General features: G+C 39.8%; 1 protein-coding gene across 1 annotated transcript in view; it reads right to left on the reverse strand.

Moving 5' to 3' along the window:
• ncanb (neurocan b) overlaps positions 1-22,818 on the reverse strand; it is a 147,097-nt gene that overhangs the window by 93,192 nt on the left and 31,087 nt on the right. The window contains exon 2 of the mRNA XM_026305640.2: positions 4,636-4,718. Within this exon, the coding sequence (XP_026161425.1) occupies positions 4,636-4,718 (83 nt within the window). The remainder of the gene's footprint in view (positions 1-4,635; positions 4,719-22,818) is intronic.

The raw sequence follows: 22,818 nt of genomic DNA on the forward strand, positions 1-22,818 counted from the left end.
TTTTTGTAATTCTCAGAGCTGGTTTATAACCTGCAGCATGATAGATGTGATTCAATACAGCGTAGGAAAACACTTTTCAAATGGTCTACTGTACTTTCACTCACTCACAATTTCCTAATAACTTGCTTTGAATTGTGTTAAGCATATCCTGGTTTCCAGACACGTCTTTAAAATATCTACAACCAAGGAGACACTAATTTTTTTTTTTCAATTTTAAGTTCAATCAAGTCAAAGATTTTATCACAAATGACAAATTTGCCTCAAGAAGCTTAATTATTTAATTTAATTTAATTTATTTACACTAAAATATGCTCTAAGTTACACTACAATTAACTGGAAGTGTGCCAACTGAATCACCTGTTTCCCGTGGTATCAGGTTACATACTCCTTGCCAGCAGTGGTTGGACATGTGGAAGTGGAAACTTTTTGTAAGTAGTAATACTGCTCTAAATATACAAACATCCTGCTAGAAATTAGGAGCCCTCCATTCAACACTTAATAAAAATATTGTCCACATAATATACAGTACTTGACAACTAAAGACTTTACAGTGTGTTTTAATGTTGCAGTTTACAAATGTGAAGCTAATTTTAAGTACTTTGAATAAACTGCATCACATTTTATTTGACAATTGATTTTGAGGAATGTGGTGGAGTTGAAGTTTAAAGTACAATAAAATCAAAGTAGTCAAGAAAGGTACATCCAACTATCCTTTATCTATACCACTTATCCTGTAGAGGGTCATGTTCAAAGATAGTTCATCTGATCCTATAAAACAAATACTACAAATCATAAATGAATGAATGAATTATCTGTGTGGTTGAATGAATAATGCATTATCTGTTGAAAGACAGCAAGCATGGGATACAAAAAAAGTGAAGTGAAACTTCGTAAAATGAGTGGGAAGAAGTCGAATCGTTTTCATCTTCTGATACGGAAAAAACGTGTCAAGGACAAATGTGGGTTTGTTGTTGTGTGAGCGGGTGGTCTGATTAAACTGTTGGCTGTCTTTATTGTTCTGTACTGGGATGTAGAGAACGGCATCCTTTTAACAAGACCTTGGATGACGCACAAAGACAAATTGAGAAAAGGGGGGTTGTGGAAAAAATAACATGAATGAGTGGTGGCTGCTCTTAAACACTAATATACATTATTGTTTAGGACGAGGAAGAGACAAAAGATGCTGAGGCTTAAAATATCCCAACCAAGCCTCAAAATGATAACCATGGCAACAGAAATGGAAAAGGGAAGGAGCTTCCGATCAGGGCTGAAAACTCTGACACACACCACACATATATATAACTATGCACTTTGGGGTTAGCATCTTCAAAGAACAGATCTGAGGCTATGTACTGTATAATGTAAAGTGAATGAGAAGGGCTGGTTTCCACCTCCTTTTTCTCAACTGTGTTTGATCACTGGTCTGTGTTTCAAGGCAGCACAGATGCCTTTCCCTGCAGAAAGTACAGACACGTACTGTACGTATATGCAAAGACAAACCATCCCAAGGCATTCTTTGGTTAAATTTCCTGCATGTGTGTCTATGTTTAGGTTGTGTTTGTGTGTGTGTGCATGTGTCCACACTTATGTTGCCAGCATAATCACAGCAGGACTGTCAGGTGGACATCATGCTGAGTTTGGAAATGGTCTCTCCATGCTGACATTTTTATGCATATCATCTTGCCAAAAATCATCCCTTTCATTACACCCATCTCACCTACCTCCTCCTTCCTTCCTTCTTTATATCTTTTTCCTTGTTTTGCATTGTGCTCTATTTCACCTCACTATTCATTTATTTTTCTTATCTCTCTCTCATCCTTGTTAATATCCTCCTCCTCCATTATCCCCATTCTGGTATTCTCACTCTTCCCCCATGTCTATGTTTTTCACAACAAAACCTGGAATAAAGCCCTTGAAAACAAAAACTATGACAAAACAGAACAGAAACAATGGCTAATTACCATTAATGCAGTCTCAGTGCAGTTAATGACATTAGCTGAAAGGTAATGTTACTGGTCCTTGACAGGAGAAAGAAAGACATGGACTAAATGCATTGGCAGTCCAACTAAAATGAAAAAGAAAGAAGCAAAACAGCTAGCTGTATTAGAAATGTGGACACCAACCTCTCACACCCACTTGTTACTCCTATATTCCACAAATATATTTTCCCAATTTCACAAAAAAAAAATCCTCTCACAAATCACTTACTGTACACTAACTATTTCTCAAACCCTTTCAGACCCAGACTGCCTCCTCCTCTCTTAGTGACAAATATTAACTATCTCACTGCAGCTCTCTTCTGGTCTGAGCTCCCACCATGCCCTGTCAGGCTTTACGGGAACTCTCTGTGGAGGCTGCTGCCGTGACAGATTTGGGACCTCCTCAAGCATAATGATACATTTATCTCATGTGGTGCACAGCCAGCATTTTAAATTCCTAAATACGCACAGGAGTGCTTGTATAAAAGTCCAGGCATGCCCGTGCAATCATAAGCAAACACACATTCGTGTAAAAAAGCACCCTAATCTGTCCTCCCCCTTCACATCCCATTTCTGTTTCCAATCTCTGGGCTGTCAAGTGTCACCGGGTGAGCTTTAGTGCCAACCTTCCCTGTAGTCTTCTACCTCCCATTGACTATTTCCAGAGTCACTCAGCCAAAAAAAAAGCACAAAATGCATGAAGGGAGAGAAAGAAAGCAAGAGCAGGGGATGTTAATGTCCTCAAAAACTAAACTCCTCCAAAGCTGAGGCAGAAAGTGTCTATTTGCATGACATGTACGCACTAAAAAGACACGAGTGTGTGAGATGCTCTGTGCGTGTGTGGGCTGTAGTGCTCACTGATCTGCAAGTTGGCTGTATAAACTACCTGGCAGATGTAACCCGAGGGTTTCTACACAAACATATAACCACACAGACAAAGGCAGAGGAGTTGGCTGCATTTTCATCATCTCTGCCTGTGGATCTGAGCCCTGAGTCACAGAAAGGCCCCGGTGCCAGGTCCGTTGATTTTCTTACCTCCACAGAAGGCAGAAACAATATAATACAGAGAGGAGCAGACGGTTGGGGAGGCTACCGAGAGCTCTGAGGGGGCGTGCAGTCTGTCCTACAGGACATACGCACAAACACATGCAGATACACACAGACACACAGCAGGAGAGTACAGACAGGGCAAAAAAGGACTCCAGGATGTGAATGCTTGTGCTAAATGCACTTCTCTGCAGAACTCTGTGGAACTGATCTGCCAATCTGCCAAAAAGGTAGTCAGGGAGGCTATTGAGCAACTAGACCAGATGGAAACATTGTCAAATAACTCAGAGTTTAAAACAAGTTTCTGTGTAAGTAACTATATGACAACAATGCTCTCTTCTGTATACCCCTTACATGTCACTCTGTCACAATTTCCTTCTTTCAGCAAAAGCAAGCATTTCAAAAACCCTTTCTCCCTGAAAAGCGTGAAATGGTTGAGCAAACAAAAGCAAAATGTCAAGCCTCTCTCCAGAGTTTGCCTAACTTGCTGACAGATAATAACCAGAATAAAATCCTAAACTACAGATTTTCAGCTGAATCAAAGCCAATTCTGATGAGCTCTGCAAAGATACATTATATAATAAATAAATATCTTAGTGATTTAACAAAATATCAAACTAGTTTTCCTCGCTTGAGAGGATGAAGCTCTGGGGGTCTTGTTTTTCTTCTTTACATCTCATCTTTTCGCCTCTTCTTGGAAAGGCTGTTGGGGTGATTTTAAGCAGATGAAATGAGAGGAGTAAGCAGAAGTCAAGGTCTACCAGGACTTGATATGATTACTGTGAGAGTACTGCTGTAGGTGTGATATATAAGTACTGTTAGAGAGCGAAAGAAAGAAATGAACAGACTAACTTAAAATGTCAATGAAGTGATCCAACCAGTCTAAAACAGCAGGTTTGTTATTTCCATGACACAATGAATCGCAAATTGTGACCATTCATTTATGGACAATAGGTGAGTTTTTCATTTTGCCACCAACTGTCATTTGCTCATGAATGCTCCTTTGCCATCCACTATTTTACAATGTAGCCAGTTTGAGCTAAAATTGGTATAACACTTAACAACCCAGAGGCCGGGATGAGGAATTTTATATTACTGGGTTATTTGACTATATAGCAGTAAAATGTTTAAAGGCCTGAAAACCTATTTTCCCAACCAGCTTCTCATTATGAATGATGGCTACAACAAAAAGATGAAAATTACTGCCAAATCTAGTACCAGATATTATTATTGCCCAATTTACTTGAAAATAATCTTATAATTCAAACAATTAAAAGATTAATTGAGAAAATAATGAGCCAATTAACTAATGAAGAAAATAATCTTTAGTTGCAGCCCTAAATGTTGTGGGAAAATGCTTATGTATGGCACCAAGTTTTGAGGGGCTTTAAGTGCATATGGAACATACTAATGGATACCAAGGATTTGAATTACTAATGACTAGAAACCTAGTAAGACCACTGTATTATTACTTGTTTTACCATTTCAGCTGGTAAAACATGAGACACATTGAGCAAAAAGTTTGATCCAGTTGGATTATCTGGAGTTATGCAGTCTATAAACTGTAGGTCAGCTGATAGAGACTGCCGACAGTTTAATGAGGACTCACCACAGCCCGCAGTCTGAAGCAGAAGGAAGGCCAGCAGGGGCTGCAGTCCACACACAGGCAGTACACCCTGCATCCTGCTGCACCTGGAGGGAGAGACGAAGAGAGAGGGAGGGAGTGTGAGTACACAAAGGAAGCTGAAATTAACACACTGCCCTTGTGAGGTTTTTCTAATTCACAGTGTGTGCTTGCATGAGTCACCATTAGTAATTTCTTCTCATGTGATTTTTTTTCCCTTTCCTCAGCGAGGGCCTTAGGATAGAGGGTTGTCAGTTCATTCTTCGCTTTAATTTACTTTTCATACTTTTTGATAATGTGGGTGTGATGAATTGCTTTGAGACTGTCGTTAAGGGCTTTTAAAAGCTTTACAAATATACTCGACTTGATGTGACCATTATGTTTATTGTTATTCAAGTACAATAAAAGAATATGGTATTATCTTGTCATGTCACAGGTAAGTATTGTCCCTTAAGAAATGTAAACTACTTCAGTCAAGTGTTGTTGTTTTTTTTTTCTTTTTTTTTCCTATTTCACTGTCACAGGGTGGTTAAACCTATCCCAGCATGCACTGAGGAGAAGGCAGAAGAACAATCAGACTGACTGTGCTGGACTGGCAACTTTCCCAGCGTTTTTCATGGACACAGATGCTCACTTTAAACTCAGGCTCTCCAAAACCACCTGGCTTGAAATCTACACTAACATGGAGCCAACAGTGCTAAACACTGAGCCACCAACAACGAAGTCATCCAGGTGTTAGAGCAGTTTAAATGTTCTTGAGCAACATGCGTCATTGTAAAGGTTAGAGTCAGTGGCATCAATATGTGAGATAAAAATCACCGATAGAGGAATTTCATCTACAGTGTACCGTGTGAATAAAAGCATCTTTGTCAAGATCTGGTGTGGGATTAACAGAGAATAGCAGCCCAGCTGTGTGCAGAAAAAGAAGAGAGTTTTTGGGCAAAAACACTGCACAACAGGGAAAGATACTGATGCACTTCAACAACAGAAACAGTCAGATAAGAGCACTAGAGCCAAATCTAACATGATGGACCTCTGGGTTCTCCTGTTGCACGCTGCATGCTGAAAACTCCACCGAGCAGGAAAATATGGTGTAGATGTTGTCACATTAAACATAGAAAATATCTGTTTGAGAGCAGGATTGACAGAAGCCCCTGTGGTATGTCTTCATAGGTTTATTTGTCTTTAGCCACACACTGTCTTACTAGCCTAGTATTCACTTTAATTCTTCAAAGGAAGTGACTTACATTTTGATGTTGTACATTTAAAATACATTGTGAAGTGATTATATTAGTGTATTCCATGGATATTTGACGATCAGCTAATGTCTGTGTATCATAAAAGCCAGGGCGACCAAATGAGGTAGGTCGACCCTTGTTGTGGGGCCTGACAAATCCCGAGTATAACTAATGAATGTGGCATCTCCGGAGACGTGACGGGCTGAGCGGAGCCTCAGGCCAGGAGAGGAACTGGGGGAAGCAGGGTGGGAGGAGGATCTGGCAGCTAGTAATGAAGATGTTGGACACAGATAGCCAGTGTCAGTTAGAGCAAAGCTGGTTGCTGTGAGTCAGTCTCAAAGGTGCAGCCAAGGACAAAAACACTGACCTCATACCAAAATACATCTGCTATACTTCAGCTGAATGGAGGCTGATTCAAGGGTTTGTGCTTTGGTGATTCATTGTATTTATGACAGTTTAAAGCACACAACTTCACAAATCATTCAGTTCTTTTAAGTAATGAAAATAAATGTCAATATAAATACTAATATTTCCTTTTCACTTATTTTACATCTTATATAAGTACATATTTGCTGAGGTATTTCACTCTAATGCACCTGCGTGCTAAGGCAGAGCTATTCCTTTAATGGAGCATTAGGAGAGTATTTCTTTCAGGTTTGCTTTGAAGCTCTTTCCCTCCACCTTTGGGAAACCTTCTGTATAAAGAAATGCTGCTCACCACTTTATAGGGCATTGCTAAATTGATAGAGATTGGATGACAGGGTGTTTTAACATACATATTTGCACTTGGGGTGCCATATTAGCTATTTTAGATCCACTGTATTGCATGCAACAATATAACAGCAGATCAATTATCTCTCAGAAAACGAGTCAATGTTATGCCTTCCATGATTTCTTTTAATTTAATAACTTCTTACAAAGCCTTCACACCAATGATAAAGGAGTTCTCACAACAGCCATGGCTCCCAGCTGTCACTAGACACAATCTAAAAACCTTACAAACAGTCTCCTTTGGTTTGTTTTTAAATTGGGATGTTATTTATATGGGATATATTTGCTAATTTACTCTTATCAATATACACCATGGAATGCAGCAAGAAGTGAGTGAGTGTTTCTCTGAAGCTCCACATCTAGAGTCCCAAAGAATCAGGCCATGCCATGATTAATCGGGGCTATGATAAAGCCTACATCCAGTGGTTTCACAGGCACCACAGCAGGACAGGCAGAGGGAAAATGGGTAATAAACATGACAAGAGAACTGCCACCATGTAACAATCTTTGCTCATACAAGCTGCCTGCACCTCAGTCTACCTGGGCCGCTGCTTTGACTTTTATTATTAGAACTTATACAGAAAAACATGATGTGAAATACTGAGTCAAGTTTGATAACTGATTTATAGCCTCTATCTTCTTCTTCTCTTTCTGTCTCATCAGTAGCAGCAGATACTCATCTATGCTCTCAGAGTCAGAACTATGTTTACTATGACCATGTTATTGTTACTCCCTTTTATTTTTGATATATATCGATACATTATATAGTAAAATAGAAGATATATTATATACAATAAAAATAATATAGTCGTCATCTCTCTACCACATTTACTCTGCTATTGAGTGCTTTTTTTTTTTTTTTTTTACCAACTCTTAAATTTGACATTTTAGGGCTCCTCTCTAGCTCACATGTACAATGAATTAAAAGTGCAACAGTAGAATAACCTTCTCTCTCTTTTCTCAGCATGTCCTATTTACCCGTACTCTCTTTTGCCTCTTCCAGGAGCACAACAGAGGTTCATTTTAAGGCTTTGACCTCTGCGTTGCCAGTTCTGTGCCTTTCCTTCCCCCTTTCCCATTGTGATGCAAGGTTATCTCTCTGCTCTATCTCCTCAAAAGCACTTGTGCAGTTACAATAATTCTAGGACAGAGTTGTGAATGCGAGTCTGCTGTATGTGTGCTCAAGCCAGTAACATGCTGCGCATGTCCTTTCAAAACATCAGCTCAACTGAGTCAAACCTGGCATTACACACCCACACAGTCTAAATTCAGCCTCAAATTCAAGACACAATGCTCTGTACATCCACAGCTTGCAAGATGTTAGAGGATGCAGGATGAATTTCCAATTGCTTGTATATTGTATGGATGTGGTTTTATATCACAGCACTTTGACTCAAATGTCAAAAGTCAAAAGTTTTCCCTCCTGCTGGAAATGTTGGTGTGGGGCTGCACACAATTTGTCTTATCAAAATCAAACACACACACACACACACACACAAAATTAAAATTAAACTGTGTATATGCCAGCACTAATAAAAGCTATCATTGTCCATTCAGGTTTTGCTATAGTAGGTCTCTGAACCATGGTGGAACAAATACAATTATTTCAACTTTTATTATTATTATTATTAATACAATAACAGAGTGGACTAGCTCTACTCTGCAATACACACAGTTTTTAGTTCGTGGGGACATAGATTGACAGCCAAGTAATGTTAGACTCACTCTTTTCAATTTTTCATCAGAACACTATATAACTACAATGTCAAGCTTCTGGTTTAAAAACAAATCAGCTCCAAACCAAATCACAGTTGTTTGACATTACATTACACTAGCTAGTAACAGTCGATAAAATGTGGTTGTGTGAGAAGTGAGAAAACTGATTTTCTGTGTGAAATTTAGCAGCCACAGGCAAAATTACTAAGGATCTCAATTAGTAAATTTGCAACTGTTGTGATTATAAAATACAATTATCTTGTGCAATAACAAAAAGCTTAAACTTGAAAACACTAACTTCATTGGTCGGGGTTAGCAAATTTTGAAGAATGAAAGTTGCAAAAGTATCAGTTTCCATTGACAGAAACCCTTGTGCTGTTTCATAAATGAACTCCATCAAAACAATGCTGCATGATCTCCTACTGAAAGTCAACATAAGCGCTTGTGTGTGTGTGTGTGTGTGTGTGTGTGTGTATAAAACCAGGCAGAAACATTCAGCGTGGTCTCAAGTGCACTGTTCCCTATCCAGCCTGTCACAGATACTGCAGATGTGACAGACAAACTGGAGATGGAAAGTTAGACAGTTACAGACAGAGACAAGAAAACAGAAACAGTCAGAGAAAAAAAAATACAGAGCCACACGTTTTGTCGCACTTTGTTTTTTGTTCCAGTCATGGCAGGGCTAACCTTAAACTTATGGAATAAGACCAATCCATCTGTCGTTCTAACTTTATCTCACCTTCTGCCTTATTCTGCCAATCTATATTTGGATAAATTTATCTGCCAATCTCTGTCCGCCACCATCTGTATCACGACTCACATTTTTTATGTTTGTTCTCCCTTTTCTTTTCTTTGCATCTCTCAAATTGTCCTGTCACTCTCTCCTCCCCATAGTGCATTATTAAGAGGGCTCATTAATCACTCAGGCTGCTGTCTGTCACTCCACCACCGCTGCTGTTGCTCCTGCAGCACTCACACATTCATACAGTGCACACAATAGTGCTGGTTTCACCGGGGGACTTAGTCCCATCAATGTCTGAGTATAAATCCCTTAGAGTAAAAAATGTGGCTACCATTTGAATGACAAAAGTCTGCTTTCCTTCCAGGAAGATATTACCGAGATTTTAGCAAGCAACCTGTCACACTGTGTCATACATAAATTGCTTTAGGGCTCCACATTTTCTGCAGAGACATGGTGAGTATTTGCACCTGTTTTATAAGCATGCACCTTCCTCTGGGTGCTTTTTTTGTTGTTTTGTTGCCTGGGAGTCACAGCAGAACACTTGGACATCTTAGTTTTCCAAAAAAAGATTAAAAAAATTAAATTAAAAAAAAACAGCTAACGTTCTGTGGGCCACAAAAGAACACACTGTGCAAAAAGTAGTTCAGATGAGTCACTGAACTACTCAATCACCATTCACATGGAGAGAGGAAGAAAGAGGAGACAGAACGAGAAATCAAGAGAGAAGTGATAAGACAGAGGCAGTGAGAAGTGGAAAGAGATGATGGTGGTGCGATGATGAGAGAAGGAGAGAGTAAAAGCAGGAGAAACTAAGGCAACATGTATAACTGGAGACAGAGACAGACAGTGAAAAGATGGTGCAGTGAAACTCCAAAGCTCATTTCAGCCACATGCACATGCCCAGCCTGAGTGGATGAAGGTGAACCTGAATCTTAAGCAGCCATAAATTTCCCATGATGCTTTTTCTAGGTCTGCTGGTATATGTATACACTTAGAAAGCAATGGGAGCTGGTAGACCAGTACGAAAGAATATGGCTAAGTTCCCACAAAAGAAGTAATTGCCATCAGATTCAGAGAACACCATATGGGTTTAGACACACGGCGTAAGCCTTAGACAGTTTCATTCCATCATATGCACACACACATCCTTGTTTTCATCATTTAGGAGTCTTCACTTTAATTTCCTAGATACATATCCTAACCTTAACAATAACCACTATTTACCTAACTGTAACACTTAGCCTGATCTTAACCTCACCCTAGCCTTAAATTCAAAGAGTTTCTTAGTTGAGATGGGCATCCAGTCACCAAGAGAAAGGTGAGTCCTCACAGTGTGAGTGGGCTCCTGGTTTTGGGTCCCCATAAGTCTAGAAAAACAAGGCTACACACAAACAGTGCACACTGAGGTAATAATATTTTCCTTACTGCCTGAGAGGCTAAGGATGGTGCAGATTATGAGTGAAGAGACCGTGTGGCAGCTATGCATTTTAAAAAAGTCTGGAATATTATGAACATTGAATATGCAATGTACAAAATACCTATGGGAATGCAATGTGGTTAGAGTGTGAATGAAGTGTGAATGACACAGACAGATGCTTGCGTGAGTGTTGAGGCACATACGTGCATGTACATGATATAAACTAATTAGTGCATACATCTGTGCAACCGCCTCTACTCAGCACTTGAATTCTCAACTATACTGCCATTAAATTAAAGAGTTTTCCTTTTTGTATAGGATTTTAGCTCCACTTTGTTGTTGTCACATTATTATTACCTTATTGTTGACTTTTTCATTCTAAAACTGATTAATGCATTTTATTTCATGTAAAGCCATACAAATGCAGATTATTAAGCTCTGTTGAACCTGTATTAGTAGGAGCTCCTTGTGAAGGTACAGTTAATCAGGAGGTGGGCAAAGAGAGAACCAGGAATGAAAAGCAAGAAGCAAGAGGAAATGAAAGCAAGGACGAGACTGTGCTTGTTACAGCATTATCACTGTGGAGCTGAAAAGTGATGTCAATTACAGTGAAGTGGTTCACTGCACAGGCTGTGCATAACCAAACGCACACCTTGTGCATTATGTGCTTTTATTAACTGCTAGTGGTGGACAATATAGTGGACAGTGGTTCTTCTGTAATTCTTATGTTTTAAATGGATAAAAAAGAAATTTAAAAGAGACAGAAAGAGATAACAGCGACCAGGCTCCACTACACAAAACAGAGGTGACATTGCTGAGCACCTGATGGTGAAGAGCGGGAATAAGCTTCAAGGGTGCCCAGAACTATATAGAAACCTATTACTTACAGCTGAAAGCTGCCCAGGTCACCGTTATTCATACAACACAGCCTCTCACCAGCCAGGCAAAGAACTGGCTGGAAGCAGACTATCAGACATTACTTTCTGTAAAACATATTACCGTGCTCTCTGTGGCAATAAATGCTAGTTTATGCAGTACACATGAATAAAAAAGAGCAAGAGATAGAAGGAAGTAAAGGAAAAGGTAAGGAGAAAGAGAAAGATACAGTTTGGAAAAAAAGTGGAAGGGGCAAAGTAAAGGGATGGAGAGAGGGACAGAAGAGATTCCCTTGAAAAATGAGGTGACAGAAAGCTTTTTATGTGCAGGAAGGGTGGCCAGGCAATTTTCAAATGTCTGAGACTTCTCATTTGCTGGGCTGCAAAGCCACTTTATACGGTGGCAAATGTTAAACTTGTTCTGGGCACATCAAGGTCTCCTTGGCAGCCCGCTTGTCTTTGCCAGGAATATAAATGTGGCTTGAGACGAAGGTACAGGGAAAAAATTGTTTCGACACATTGTACACAAGAGTTTAAAAAGGCAAAGTGGTGAACACATCAGGGTCTCCATGTCTTAGTCTATGCATACATTTATATGGGTGTGGACCAATGGCAAATGTTCTGTATGTTTTCTGATGTTTAAACATTTTAAATCCATCCATCCATCATCTATAGCCACTTATTCCTAACCAGGGTCACAGGGATCTGCTGGAGCCTATCCCAGCTCTCTTTGGGTGAAAGGCAGGGGTACACCCTGGACAGGTCACCAGTCCATCGCAACTGTTTAACTGCAAAACAAAAAGGTCCAAGATGACGCCTTGGAAATTGTCCCTTTTTGACCAGTAAGTCACATTTGACTATCTTGCGAACAAATAAAACAAAGAAAAATCTTCATATTTTCTAAGTTTTAACTAGTGACTGTTTTGTTTTTGTTTAAAAGTTGACAAATTGATTGTCAGCTAACATACGTACAATTATTCACTGAATGGGATTATAATTGTAATGCTGTAAAAAGCATATGCATTGAAATGAACTGATGTACAGTACTGTAACAGAGACTGTAATTAAACATGGGCAAACCAGTATACCCATGGGTGTTAAAGTTGGATTGATACAACTGTAGGTGGCTGGCACTTCTAAGATTTATTGCTACTGTCTCTGTTGTGGTTGTTTTTTTAATCAATATTTTTCCTGCACACTGCAGCATGCACACAAACACACACAAGCCATAAAAACACAATGAAGGATGAAGACATTACATAAACATCCCTTCTTTTTTTCATGACTGTATGGCCAGTTATAAAGTTATCATGTTGTGAAGTCCTGTGGACGTTTTCAGACCAGATCCCCTGAACTAATACTAAACACTAACACACACATAAAACAGCGGTATAGTTGTGGTGTAAGAATCGTATCGGTCATTACAACAGGTCTGGAAGTGGGACATATTTCTCTGGAAAGGCTGCTGGGACTCTCCCCTCTGCTCTTCTCTCACACTTGTATTTTCTGTGCTCTACCTTGTTTCTTTGCTCGGTCACTCCACTCCAGCTCCCTTGTCTCTGTATTGCCACTCTCTCTCATTTTGCTTTACTGTCCGCCTCTCTCTGTTTTTGTCAGTTGGCAAGATCCTGGAACATATGGGATACAGTATACCTTCACTGGTGATTGGATGCTGTAAAGACTCCTCAGGTAATAAGAGAAGAGCAGGGTCATTGAATCATGGACTCCTATGAAAGTCAGTCACTTGGCTCATACTCTGAAAGGCCTGGTCAGTATACCCACACTACATCAGAATAAAATAAACTGGGAGTCAATAGATCAGGATCACACTATACACTAGATGTAGCATCATGAAGACAGGGAAGTGACGGGGTGACATCAGTACCAGAGTTTACTGTCCTGAGGTGACATTGCATTACACTGATATGGTCTACTTGTGTTATCTCGTTACAAAACTCGACTCAACCAGTTCAATGATCTAAAGATAACTATATATATAGATTTTTAAATAACAAAATAGATATTTGTTTTAATCATATATAATCTTAAAGCGATAATAATAAAATAAGATCTTGGAAATACAGACTGAATTTATGGTTTTGCACATGCAGGATTATTCTTGACGAACCCAGAGCAGAAACGGAACATTGATCACAGCCGTGTCAAGACACAAAGCCGTCCAACAGTAATATATCATTCTTTAGCTAAAAACAGTGAATGAATGTCTTGCACCCAATCTTTCCTTATTCTTCCAACTCTCTTGTCATGCTATTCAGCCACACTGAGAGACCAGACTAACAGAGACATGAGAGCTGCCTGTCATTTAGGGAATCAAATCTTCTGGATTTTCACAAGGAAGCTGAGAGGCAGCCTGGGAGATGAGCGAGAAGGGGAGGAACAGGGGTGTCAAAATAAATTTAAAAAAAGCAGGATAGTATATAGAAAACAAGAGAGAGAGAAAGACGTATTGGGAGATAGCCCTGTGTAATACTCAGTGTGTATGTCAGCATGTGTGTGTGTTTCCTCTCCTGTCCAATATCCCAGCCTTTCAAGTTCCAAATTCCATCCAATTCACTTTTATATTGCTCATTAAATCATCTCACAAACAGATTACACACTGGGAAGCATATGTGCCCATGGCCTCTGTGTCCTTAACAGACACACAGACACATATGCGCAGACACACATACACACACACACACCACTGGCAGGAGTAATCTGCCACTTTGATGGGCAGTTAAATCAGTCTGCATCTCGTCACAATTGCAGTGTCAGTGACTGCCAGATACAGCTATCCATCTGAGGCACCCAGAAGGGCACAGAGACTCATATGCATACACACACACCAAACACAAACACAAACACACACACACGCACACATTGTGTTTAAAATGAACAGGACATATCAGTGTGTGCTACACATGAATGTGTTGAGAACTGGAGAGCCTGTTCAAAGATGGCACCCCATGCATTTCTATGAAAGTCAGTCACTTTTCTCATACTCTAAAAAGTATCAGTTCTGAGGCCATAGAACATGCCCACTACAGTCCTCTATTGAGCTGGCTCATAGCATCTGTGTCCAATCACATGCGTGGAATAAAATATAACAACATGGCTCTTCTAGACTTTCCACATATTCCTGGACTGAAAAGATCAAACTCTAATAATATGATTCACACCACAAGATTTGTAGCATTCAGAAAAATGCGTTCACTGTTTCCTTTCCAATGAAACTGTAGTAATGTGTTTTGGCCACTACACCAAAATCACTTCATAGCCCACTGCCATTCCTTGGGGCTTGGAGCTAAACCTGTATTCACAGAAACAAGGGGCTGTATTGTGAAAACACACTCCAGAAATTACAGGTAGAAGAATAGATTTATGTGTTTTATTATTTATTTATGTGATTATTACATGCACAGCAACATACAGCACAATGCTTTGTAACGTAATTTTGTAAACTGGTTATCTTTTATCATGACAAACAGCAGAAATACAATATTCACATTACAAATTAGTCCCCCTGCAATCCATGCTTGCATGCACATGAGTGGCCACAGTGTCTTGTCACTGGCACTGCAGAAAAAGTTGAACCAGACTCAACTGTTTTGCCCCACAAAACAGCTGGAAAGCTAAATGTGTGTTTTCAGGACATACCCACCACAAAATCTATTTAGGGAATGTCTGCTACTGTGGACAGAAAATACTCATCTATTACAACAGCATCTGAGCTATGTGCTTTATGGACACAGTTTCTTAATACTGAGTATTTGTCGACAAATTATATCTTCAAAAAAAAAAAAAAAGTGTGCCAGATTGCGGATATAAAGGAATGGCATGGACTGAAAACACTGATAACAGATAGAGGCAAAATGAGGAGCATCAGAGTACACTGAATAAATTCAGCAAAAATTGGAATTACAGCACACTGCGGCCAGATAAAAAAAAAAAAAATTTTGAAAGAGGGGAGACGGAAGAGTATGAGAAAAGAAACGGCGTGAAGAAGAAAGACACTAGCTGTGATAACCATGCCAGAGAAAAAGAATGGAAGTGTGACAATGAAAGAGGAAAAAAATCAAACGCTCATAGCACCAAGAGAAACAGAGGTAAAGGGAGGGTGAATAGGAAGCAAGCAGGGTAATGGTGGCTGCAGCTTCAGCGTGCTCTGTACTTATTAAATAATCACACTTAGAATGGCTAACGAGTCATGAAAGTCTGCAGATGTATCCAGTCCCCCATTAGGAGTGGCAAAACAGTGGGAGTGCTGTTAAAGTGTAAATAAGAATGGTGAGAAAGGTGTGAGACAGTGGTGAGAGTGCACCCACGGGGGATGCAGAAAAGAGGAATGACTGCAGAGTTAAGACACCTTGCTGAAGAAGAAGGTAACAGGCGAAATTGTGGAAAGGAAGAGTGACTGAGAGTAAGAGAGGCTGGCAGGGGTTTGATGGTGCAGCTTGGCTATTTCCAGCTATATTTCTAAGTGTCATGGTCCGACTTTAGTCAGAGCATGAATTCTCGCCTTGAGATGGAGACAAACTAGGATCCCCTAGGTATATCGATTCTCAGGCACACTCATTTGGGAGAATCAGAACTGATGAGACCTGCCTAGGGCCAAGGTTTATTTACTTATTTATCTGGTGCCTGGTCTGGCCCTGGTCCTATCTGTCTGAAAATACGGGGCTACCTGCTGGGGCTCCAGCAGCTTGCCATGTCTAGGTGTGACAACTAATTTAAGAGCATGTATGTGAGGGAGATACTGAGCATAAAGCCGACCACCTACACTGTGCACGTGCTCTATAAATCAAGACAAGACAGCCAACACAAATTGACATTTTACACAAAGGGACACAATCTCATTTGAGGTGTGCTTGAGCATGAGTTTTAGGCTGTTTATGCAATGTCATTATGAGAATGACATTCTCTACCAGGGGGATCAATTTAAAATAAGCTATGTGCTTTACTCCCTGCTGCAAAGTTTACAGTCTTCAAATGACACCCTGCCATCATTTTGGTTCTTAATCAACAACGGAAATAACATAAAGCAACCCTACATGTCAGAGTTACTGTTTAAATTTAATCTGTACAAACCTCAAAGTGGGAAGACAACAATTTGTTTTTTTAATGGGGAACTACATGGCAGTATTTCCCGGTTGGGAATTGTGTGTAGTTTTCCATGTTTTGCTCAGATTAAATGTGATAATGTGTTAATTAGTGAGCTTTAGAGGAGCTGGTAGTTGTACTTTGTTACTGCTGGACTGAAAAGAGCTGTTTCAGTATCGCAAGCTAATCAAAAAAGCTCCTGGCTATAGCTTTATGTTTCAGTCTTCTCAGCTAACTCTCTCAGAAAGCAAAAAAGTTTATTTAACAAAATGTTGAATTTTTCTTTTCAGCTTTTTGTGCCTCAAAAACCATCACCTACATTCAAGGTAAACAAGTGTTTCCAAGTTTCTTGTATTAAGGCTTTCTCTTAATAAAATTCTTTATATCTTGGAGCCAGACAGTTTGTTTCCCCATGACTTCATATCGCTTTCTTCATCCCTCCCAAGCCTCTCCTCTCCTCCCCTAGTCACCGCCCCAGTCTTGTAAGCTACACAGACTCCCTGATAATTGGATTTCAAGAGACAGTTCGAACGGCGGCATAAAATAATTAGCAGCAAAGCTCATAATCAATCTCCAGCATGGTGATCACCTCTCTGGCCCAGCAGGCCTGTCTGGGAGTGTGACAGGAAAATGCATGATATCAGTTTTACAGTCTGAAGCTTTAGGTATACCTGCCCTGCTGTCACAGATTCATGATGTGACACATACATGATGTGATGAATCACCAGTCATTGTCACGGTTAGTCAAATAAGTTAACTACTTGCATGAATGGATGAATGTACATTCAAGTTTGTGTGCAACCAAATGCATTTGATTTGTGAATCAGATGTACACACACACACACACACACACACAGACACACACACAGACACACACACACACCCCCGTTGAGACAAGAACAAAGAGGCCATTACATCAGACAGGCCTTTGATCAGCTCTGCTTTATTGTTGTACATGTCAGTAATTGACAGCCTTAAAGATTCCAGATGCTTCCTGTATAATGTGCACATGAGAAGTCTTAATGTGCTACAGTATATCATGCAGCCTTTGTGCAAACAAGCAGTTATCTTCTAGTTGTCCTTTTCTTGTATTGTATTAATCTTTCTATTAATCTGTTTTTATTATTCTTATAAAAATAAAATGACATTCTATACATACTATACGTACTACACGTACTCTCCGTATGTTGTTTTCCATTCTGCGTGCAGCAATTTCAAAGTTTTGGGAATGCTGTGCTGTAGAGCTAAACACTTTTCTTTCCTCAAGATCTCCCAAGTGGCCTTATCATCTGAGTTAATGTAATGAAACAGATTAATACCTGCAGCCTAACACTTGACCAGGGAAAATTGGAGCCAGCCATAAAGTGCTTATTCCTCTCCACTGAATCCACCTTTAGAATAAAAGTCAAGAAAAGAATTAAGGCGCTCTAGTCTGAATGTAAAGTAATAAAATGATTTAGTTTCTTCTGCTGCTTTATTGGAAGCAAATTAACCTGCTTTACAGTGGAGAACAGTGTAAATTTGATCACATTTATTATATTTCACCCATTGTGCAAGAGAAGAAGTAGAGAAGTAAGACCAAATGACAATAATTTCAACATGCAGAGCTAAAGCAATTGACTCTAAGAATAGGTCATGTAGATGAGTCAACAGCATTGGTGATTTCACAGTAACACATCACATGAACACCAAGAGGCTAATGCACAGCTGCTGAGTTCATAACAATATAAACAAAAAAAACTTGTATTTTACATTTACCAAATGTTACCCAGCTTTATGACAAGCTGACATTCATGTTAAAATATAACTTCTTCCAATTTTTTTTAGAGGAGCTTAATGGTTCTTATCGCTGTACCAAAGCATTGGTGCTGAAGTGCAGAGCTAATAGCCCAGCATATATCAAGCCCTCAGTGTCATGTGTAATGGGTAAGTGTTTTAAACCAACCAGCTCATAGCAGCATGAATCTTCCTGAAGGCTGGTGATTATTAATGACAGTGGCAGTGCAGAGCAGCCACCTTCGATCACACTGCAGGTAAATCCTGGACCCACAGCAAAGATGACGGCAGGGAAGTGCCCTTTAATTCCTTTTTGCCAGGAATTAATCATCCCCGGTTCTAATTTCTTACATGGCTGATGTTAATGCCTTTCCCTATGACACTCAAAATAAGAGATTAGACGCCACATGCGCATTTATACACAAACACAGACACCCACACAAACACTACAAAACTGATGACAAACAAGGACATAAAGCTTAATTTAAATATCAGAGAGAATGAGTGTTGGCATGCCAACATAATCTCTTCTAGCCTGTACACTAATTACTCAGTGCTGACACATGAGAGAAAACATGGGGTTTATGAGAAGGCATGTTTGAAGACAGGAAGAGTAGGTGAAGGAATACTAAACACAAGGAAGAAACAAAGTAGACAAGGCCAGGTTTAGACTAAAGAAGGAGTAGAAGGAAAGATTAAGAAAGCTGGATATGATTTAGGAGGTGAGGCAAGCTGTAAAGTTAACACCATCGTTCTTTTTATCAGGCCAACCTGGTGGGATAGAGGGCAGGACAGTCTTCCTGGACCATCTGTTAAATGAAAACCCACTTGTACACAACAATCTTAGATGGGGTGCTTCAGAATTTCTTTGAATGACACCCTATTTATTGTCGCTGATAAAACCCTCTTCTCAATTTGCTTTTCTTCACTTGAATATCTTCTCAAGCATTATCCTCAAATTTTCTTTATTCCGTAACCCTCTTTCTGCCTTTCTTCATTCCTACCTAATCTAATGTTTTCTCATCTTGCTCACAACTCTACATTCTTTTTCAGTCCTCTAAAAAGAAAAAAAACTCATTTGAGTCACGCAGTAATTTTATTAATTTGTTTGGACAAAAAAAAAAACAAGATTGCAGACAGATAAAACTCTGACCTGATTGTTACATTCCCCTTGTGCCTAGGATAAGGGAGTAACTGAACCAACACTCAGCACATGGTTACGGTGAAAATATGTTTGTTTAATTACAAACAATAATGAGGATTGACGGGAGCTAAATGCACAACCATTTGTCCTTTCACAAATGAATCACACAAGCACATCATTTTTCCTATGGCTACCTCCTTAAATACACACATGAACATTTTTGAAAGTACGAACTATACAAATCTAGTACCTTGAATGCACAAGTAAACATTTCCTAAACAGTTACCTTAATCCAGCACAAAGTACATTTACAATTGAATTAAGAACACACAAAATACAACACGGACCTGAACGGGCAAGTTGCTCATGTTAAATCACAGCTATTTGTCATGTTAACAGTCCTTAAATACGGAAGGAGCACCACAGAATTAGAAGCGTAGCCCTGATCACGTAATCCAGTAAGAAGTCAATGTCAGAGCTGGTCCTATAGCTCCACTTTAGTCCCTAGGGCAGCTGAAACAGGGGAGGAAACAAGTAATGCAAGACAGCTGGACAGTCCACTCTCAGACCAGGCCCTCTACCTGCCCTCTCAGGTCTCTGATGAGATACCAAGATGACAATAAGATGTCATAAGATGTAGACAATAAGTCTACTCAGATAAGAAAAACCCCTGCAGCTGTAACACTGTGACGGTGTTTAATGAACAGATTAACAACGTGACTGTAATTCAATGTGTGATGAAGTTGACTTTTTCATTCGGGAATTACTGAGACACTTCATTGAAAGTCACAAATGTCAACATCATGTTGAAAAATTATGGGAACACATAAATCATTAGGATTCATTATTTGGAGACCTTGAATGTTTTTTCCAAATTCTGTGCTAATCCATCTACCATGCAGAGAGATTTCACTGACCTGCTAGTGGCACTAGATGACAAAACTCAGCAAGGTCAATAGGATCTATGGCAACAAGGATGCGTTTGTGAAACTTCATGGAAACCTCACCAGAAAAGGTTTTTGAAATATTTCACTCTGGATCGAAATGGTGCATGAATCAGCTGACCAAGACAGCCATCGGGCAAAAGATGTACATTGAGCCCAATGTCTCAATGAAATAAAGTGATATAAAAAGATTCGATTTTCTAGCAAACACTACACTACTCTCACAGTTTTCCTTCAATATTTACTATGCAATACTTAAGAAAATTGATCTGCATATTTAATGACTGGAAGCCGAGGGGCAAATTGCCCATATTTCATCTGGTCCATATTTAGTTTTACTAGCATTTGTTGTGCACGCTCTCTCTCATTCTCCATCCAATTTCCTGACTTTCTTCCTCTCTGTGGGAGCACTGAGTGCGCTGGCAGAAGCAGACCCAGTGAAGGTCTCGCTCCAGGGGCCTGTCAGGATTGCGCACTCCCCCCCTCCCTCCCACACACAAACACAAACACACACACACACACACACACACACTCACAACCCCTTACCTTTATACGACAGTCAGAATGAGCTACATGATGAATCAATATTACTTCCTTACAGTAACATGAGCATAAATAAAGTTGATTCATAGTTCGTTTATGTACTGCTTAAAACAACACAGTCAATACTTCCCTCTACTTCCCTCCCCTCTCTCTTTCACTCACTCTTCCTCCACCCTGCAGGTGTCAGCTCTCGGTTCCAACTCAACACTTAATGGCTAAATTGGAGCAATTAATTGTCCTCATCGGTGATGTTAACCTCCACCTCTTCCACCTGGAGTTTGGAGGAGCAAAACAAACTGACTGATTCATACTATGGCCTTACACCTTGCTTGATATTTATCCTCAATACAGCAGTCCTCAGGGGACTGCTTATCCAGATTTAATGAGAAATATAGTGGGATATATAGTCTATATAAAGACAGACTCTTCAAATATGAGTCTGGCATGGAGATAGAAAAAGCAATGAAATATGATTCCATGATTGCACAAAACTGGACCAACCTTGAATTTTATAGGCTACAGTAACTTCTCCTCTTCTTTTTCTGCCTCTCCTCTGACCTCTCTCCTGGCTCATTTCCTTACACATCTCATGCACCTGCAGCAGCTTGTCAGCCTGATCTGGCTAATTACACATCTCATTGCAGCCACACGCTGCCACAGGCTCTCTCATGCATTACCACTCTAGCGGGACTTTATAGGCATGATCTGACAGACTGACAGAGGAGTCATGCATCAAATAATAGATCCCACTACTGTACAACTGAGGTAAATTACAGATATATCCTGTAATTACCTTAAAGAAAAAAATAACCTGCATATTTCACAAACAATAATTGGTTACAGGTTTGGGTAATATTTGTGACTGTGTGTTTGTCAGTGCCGCCTGCTCTGTCCCTGAGCTCATACTTTACCTACTAACCTGTCATAGCCCATCGAGCCCTGATTGATGCCGTCCTGTCAGTGCAGCCAACTGTTCAAGCAACGGCTGCCTCTCATCTCCTCATTCCCCACCTTTTCCCAGATGCCATGCTGGGAGCCCAGAGACACATTTGATTTTAATGACTGCTTCACACATGTTCAATTAATAAAAACTCTAAGAATGTTTTTAGTTAAATCAGATGAATGAATATCTAAAAAGGCATGAATGGTGAAACATTTTGGGGGAGCAGCAAGCAGAATGTTTTCTTTCCTGTTTTCTTTTCTTTCACTCATGTGACTGAACTGACTCACTATTTGGTGAATGACACAAGGGGAAATTTGCTGAAGATAAAGAGGGACTCAAAAGGAGAGGTAAAGCCCCAAGGAGTGGAGAAAAAAAAAACATAGCAAAAAAAATAAGACAGTATTTTCCAGTCTACAATGTGGGTGACTTGTCCCTGATAGCAGCTCACCACCTTCTGCAGATTCATCACACACAATATGTTGAGGAGAACGTGTTAGGGTCATCTCACAACATATCACAATAGTATAGCAGTTGAGAGAGAGACAAAGCATTTTGGCACAACAGCACAGTGCTACAGTTTTGAAGGACAGCAGTGAAATACGCTTATTCACAGAGTTAGAGAAGATGACTTCCACTATTATGTCTGTGCTAAAAATGGTCAATTCTCAGTTACTTCTCTGGCAGAGAACAGGCCTTAAATTCAACACAGGCTTTTATTCCTGATTCTGCTTCCCAGTTAACACAAGCATCCTCCATGTTTACCTGTTATCTTGATAAATTCAGTTCTGTGTATTCTTCCACTGCACCATTGGTATCACAACATCTCATCAAGGTCATGTACTTGTTTGTGCTGGCCTTAACTGATATTATTTCAGACTAAGCCACTTTTTAGCCAATTCAGGCTTTTATAGGAGAATTTATAGTAAGAAACGGCAGCCAGGAGACAGTTAGCTCAGATT

This window comes from Mastacembelus armatus, chromosome 4, assembly GCF_900324485.2.
Source record: "Mastacembelus armatus chromosome 4, fMasArm1.2, whole genome shotgun sequence".
In the NCBI taxonomy this organism is placed as follows: Eukaryota; Metazoa; Chordata; class Actinopteri; order Synbranchiformes; family Mastacembelidae; genus Mastacembelus; species Mastacembelus armatus.